This window comes from Adiantum capillus-veneris, chromosome 23 (assembly GCF_014529385.1).
Source record: "Adiantum capillus-veneris isolate H3 chromosome 23, ASM1452938v2, whole genome shotgun sequence".
NCBI lineage: Eukaryota > Viridiplantae > Streptophyta > Polypodiopsida > Polypodiales > Pteridaceae > Adiantum > Adiantum capillus-veneris.
This window is the reverse complement of record NC_140953.1, coordinates 88,756,403-88,761,579: the sequence shown is the minus strand read 5'-3', so window position 1 is coordinate 88,761,579 and position 5,177 is coordinate 88,756,403. Positions and strand designations below refer to the sequence as shown.

At 44.0% G+C, this 5,177-nt stretch overlaps 1 protein-coding gene across 1 annotated transcript; it reads right to left on the bottom strand.

The window, feature by feature from the left end:
• Positions 1–676: 676 nt before the first annotated feature.
• Positions 677–4,902, bottom strand: LOC147428130 (calcium-dependent protein kinase 34-like). Its single transcript, XM_086497175.1, has 3 exons — positions 4,047–4,902; positions 3,633–3,929; positions 677–3,473 (listed from the first exon to the last, which is right to left on the bottom strand). The coding sequence occupies exons 1-3, from the start codon at positions 4,678–4,680 to the stop codon at positions 3,286–3,288; spliced, it is 1,119 nt and encodes a 372-aa protein (XP_086353301.1). The 5' UTR covers positions 4,681–4,902; the 3' UTR covers positions 677–3,285.
• Positions 4,903–5,177: the final 275 nt, after the last annotated feature.

The window sequence follows — 5,177 nt, the reverse complement described above, 5'->3', positions numbered from 1 at the left end:
ATAGACACCCTATGTAGCTAGTTATTGTCTTTGTGTCATAATGTATGTAAAACTATTCATATATATACACAAATGCTTTTGTGTCGATATACACAAATGTAATTAGTATATAATATACACGAACGTTTTTGTGTCGATGCCAATCTGACTTTTATCTTAAGATTCTCTGAAGTGCTGGCCAAGTGCTTTGAAAATTGTCAATGGCCAAGTGGTGATAATGTGCATGTCGTTGTGCCTAAGTCTTTCTTAAGTGGTTTGAAATGCTTTGAATTGGTGTTGTCCATTGCCTATCAAGTGGATCTAAAATGTTGGCAAAATGTGGAAAGTCCTTAACAAGTGCTAGCCCAGTGCCTGTCAAGTGGATCAAAAGTGCTGGAAAGTGGTGAAATGTCCCTAACAAGTGCTAGCACAGTGTCTTTCAAGTGGATCTAAAGTGCTGAAAAGTGGTGGGAAGTCCCTAACAAGTGCTAGCCCGATGGCTGTCAAGTGGATCTGTTGGAAAGTGGTAGGAAGTCCCGAACAAGTGCTAGCTTAGTGCCTGTCAAGTGGATCTAAAGTGGTTGAAAGTACCTAACAAGTGCTAGCCGCAGTGCCTGTCAAGTGGATCTAAAGTGTTGGAAAGTCTCTAACAAGTGGTTTAGTGGTTTAGTAGAGAGACTATGATTGATCACATAGATAGAGCTTACAAGTTCTCCTCTAGGGGCATGCTATTATAAATTTGTTCAAATACATCAGTTGACGGTTCATATACATTAGGCTTCCCTTCCATTGGGCACATTGGGAACCTGATGCATCGCACAAGGTGGGATAGATAAGAGCAGTGGGCTTGTTGTCTAAAAGCAAATAGGTAAAGTCTCGCCCATTTATCTTGTCATAAAACAATCCCTCAACAACAAATATGGTTGTCTCATTCATCCCTTTCACAGCTCTTAGTCAAGTGCTTTGTGTTAGTGCACTTGAGGATGTAGAAGTCTGCATCTGGCTCCTTTGCAGCCACTGCAAAGTTTTGGCCAACCATCAAAGCATCGCTGAGGTCGTTGTGGTGGCCAATGTATATGGGGGCATATTCATCCTCATCATCGTTGGATGCTACACTATCATTTTCATCCCTAACTTTGGGTTGTATTTGCAAGTACTCCAACTCCTTCACATGGTCTTTGTTTGCGCATCTCCTCCATTGACCTTTCATGCATGCATGGCAAAAGCAAGACAATAGTCTACAACTTAGTCAATACATATTTGTTTGGCTATAACAATGAAAAGATCGAGACCCTTTGATTTGCATGAAATCCCACTCTGTGTCTCTGTCTACATCACCAAGCTTGACCTCCTAGAATAAACAATCGACTTTCTTGATTGTTTATGGTTCTTGTTTTCGAAGGGTTGCATTGAGGAATGCGACCACAGTTGAAGTGTTATGCAACACCCATCCGTTTGGTTTACCTGCTCATGGGTGAGTGCTCTTTTTAGCACTGCACCAGCCCCATCGTGTTCACCCTTCCCATGGCCAGAAGCAAAGAAGTTGTGCATCATCTCAATGCCAGTCATATTGAAGTAGTAGGCTACAAAATAGAATGGTTGTGTTGCTTTGAACTGTGAAGCAGCACCATCAGACCAAACCCAATGTCGCTTGACACTATAGCCTTGACGTTTCAGCCAATCATTGTGTAACAGAAAACAATGCTCCACAAACAAAGTGTCATGCATCTTGTCATCAAAAATGTAGAAGTGGGTCGTCTTCTATAGCAGGCTTCACAGATGTCTCTCTCTTTACCGTGAGTACACACGAAATGTCAATTGATGTCCTCTTTGACTCTAGTTGTTTTTTAAAATGATGATTATTTTGAGAGCAATTTTTGCTGGCATCTTAGTTCTCTTTGTTGTGAATCAAAGTGAAATGCTGCTTGTTTCTTTGGGTCAACCTTCTTGTTTTTGTAATACTGTTGTTTTCAATAGCAGACGTTGTAGGCATTTGTATCTCTTTGATATGAGCATCCACCGCTAACCACTTGGCTGCAGTATTACAAGGAATGATCACTCAAGGTAGCTTCATAACTGTGGCCTCCTATTGGACTCATGCTATGGCATTTAGGAGCTCAAAGTACTTAGGAGCTCGAGTTTTCGTTTGAGTAAGTAGACCAAATAATTTGATTTCTTGTCATTGGAAAAACCTGTCCGAAAAGCTTTAAAGCGGCCATCTCTTTAAAGACCAAAAAAAAAAATCAAGGGCACTGCCTCTGACTGAAGCTAAAGCTATGTACAAGGGGCAGGAGATGTATCGTCTGGTCACAAAGATGCAAAATACGGCATGCTAACATGCATATCAAATCAACGCATGCCGACAAAGACCTGAGCTCTAGTTGACTGCATTCAGGTGCTTGCGGGGATAATGTCACAAGTATGCGATTCAAAGAGCAGAGACTTGAAGTCAAATGCTAGAGCCGACGAGAGTCTATTGGGGATGTACATGGACATGGGCATTGTCAACCATTCGCAGAAGCTTCACGAGTAACTTTGCTGTGCTTAAGAAGATTTGGGTAGTATAAGCTGAACCAGCTTGCCTTTGGGGAATCAACATGCTTTAGCACTTTGACAATATGACAGCAATATCCTCAAAAGAGCATGCTTGCCCACGCACTTGCAACCAATATCTATGAAGCTGGATACTCTCCTCAATACTTTAAACTCTTCATCCAAGAAACACCGTTGCATGCTGTACGCGTCAGAGGGCAGTAAGTTAAGTCTGCATCAACACACCTCACAACCGTTGTGTGTGTAACTGACTTACTTTTCCTGTCCTTGCAAAGGCTAACCATAAAATGGGATGGGAAAACGTAAACCCAAAAAATCTCAACGGCTCCCACTCTGGCAGAGCAAAATATTGAAAGCCCAAGTTGAAGCTATATTTCTGGCATTACACACTAGGACCGCCAACTCCCTGTATGCCTTTACTGAGGGTCTGATTGTGATGTAATTTGTGCGCAAGCCCTTACTGGCGTCTTTCAAGGTGCAAGGTATTTCTGTAAGGAATACTGCAGACCTGTTCTGATTGTGAGAAAACTAGCATAGCTTGCCGCCATTTAGCAACCAGCAATTTCCTGTTGCTTTAAGAGGGCACGTCAGTATGCCCTCTTAACGAGAGCATAAATTTGGTAGTAGAAAGAGGGTATGGTCGGAACTAGGTACTCATTCCTGAACCAGCATCTGCTCATTCCCATCTAGATTGAAATTGTGCATCTCCATCCATTTTGCAGTATCCATGGTAGCCATCAGATGCACCAAAATTCATTCATATCTGGTAGTGAAAGCAGTAGTTTCCCCATCTTGGAACGCCATCTGATTGTGAGTAGGAGCCACTGTAAATGTATGTGAATAAAAAGTCTCTTTGTTATTTTCATGCACCAATGAAGCACACCCATCAGATGCTAAATTCAGTTCGGCGTAGTTTGTGTGAAGACGAATCCACGGATGCTCTGCAAAAAAATCCACATCAAAATCATCGAAGAAAAAAACCTTATCCTATAGGCTAACAGCATGTGGGCATTACAATTGTGTGCGCCCATGTAGCATATATATTGTACCCATGGATATCACTACCATTCATTGAGGTTACCAAGGATGAGGATACTTACTTAGAGCTTCCGCAGAGGTCATCCTCAACTTGGCATTAGGATGCAGCATTTTGGCAATCAAATCTTTCGCTGATGATGAGATTTTGTCCCATGGATTTGAAGGAAAACTCAGCTCACCCTTTTGGATAGCTTTATAGATGCGTTGCTCCGTCGCACCCCAGAAGGGAGGAGCACCACTAAGTAGCACATACATAACTACTCCAACGCTCCATATGTCGATTTCTGCAGAATATTCGCCTTCCAGAATCTCAGGGGCCATGTAGTAGGAGCTTCCTGCGATACCAGAAAACTTCTGTCCTGCATTGAAGAGTAGATAAAAACATGTAAGGCGCAACATGACGGAACACGTGCTGAATACTTGAGCAAGAATTAATGAGAGTGATCAGTGTGTATATTGCAATTTTGCAGTTTTACCTGCAGAAAATTCAAGCGCAAGGCCAAAATCAGCCAGCTTGACAGGGGAAGTATCAGAGTCCTCAACCAGAAGAATGTTTTCCGGCTTGATGTCGCGATGCATGATGCCCATGCTGTGGCAATATTGCACAGTTTCCAATAAGCTTTTCATCATTATCGCAGCATGGACCTCAGAATAGCACTTCTTCAACACAATCCTCTCATAAAGCTCACCCCCACGACATAGCTCTAAAATCAGATGAATAAATGATTTGTCTTCGACAACATCATGGAGGCGGACAATGCTGCATGCAGAGCCGCAACAAGGATTGGAAAGCAGTTTCATGATGCGGACCTCTCCCACAGCATCTTCAACGTCAGCCTCCCTGCTGAGGTGGAGCTTGGAAATGGATTTGCAAGCAAATGAGGTGCCTGAGGAGCGGCAGGTACAGCTGCGAATGATGCCATACTGTCCGCGACCAAGCTCGTGACCCAGGTTGTAAAAGGAACCCAAGTGCGAGCGGGTGCGGAAGGGGAGAATGGGCGTGAAGGACGAGTCCTGGGTATGAGAGGGCGGGGAAGTCAAGACCAGGCCGCCACCATTCATGTGGGTGTAGAGATCTGTATCAGAACTGATAATGAGGCAGTTCCCCATGGTGGGCGGGAGCCCACGGCCGCAGAGAATGACTTTCTATTCTTCTCCTCTAAACAAACAAGGCTACCTGATGCAACACGCAGATGGAGGAAGAGAGCTGACCTGTAGCAGCTTGACATCTCTGCGTCGTCTTCCCGTGCTTAAATATATGAGAGTCTACGAGGAAATCCTCAGATCGAGCTAATTCGACATGTGAAGAAGTGCCGGGGCCCCGAATCCCTTCTTTCTGCCCACGAGCCCAATTTTCCACCATGTGAACTGTTGAGAACTTTTGTCACATGGGATTTGCATCAAGATTGCCACTATTTAACAGTGAACATGATTTGCTCAAGAAGCGAGCACATTCTTGCCGCAGCTGCCAGGTCCGGCCGGCCACCTAGACTAGGATTGGCCATCTAGGTAAAGTGGATCCGCACGGGCCACGATAGAACCTCAGCCCGCTGTTCTCGACAAAGTGTTGCTTCGTGGTTGCAGCTGTCACCATATACAACAAAACA

Bases quoted from the DNA above. Each gene is read 5' to 3' on its own strand.
- LOC147428130 (XM_086497175.1), bottom strand. From the start codon at position 4,680: ATGGGGAACTGCCTCATTATCAGTTCTGATACAGATCTCTACACCCAC. The intron at 3,930-4,046 runs GTAAAACTGCAA...TCTTCAATGCAG, and splicing joins TGCGCTTGAATTTTCTGCAG to GACAGAAGTTTTCTGGTATC. The intron at 3,474-3,632 runs GTAAGTATCCTC...ATTTTTTTGCAG, and splicing joins GACCTCTGCGGAAGCTCTAA to AGCATCCGTGGATTCGTCTT.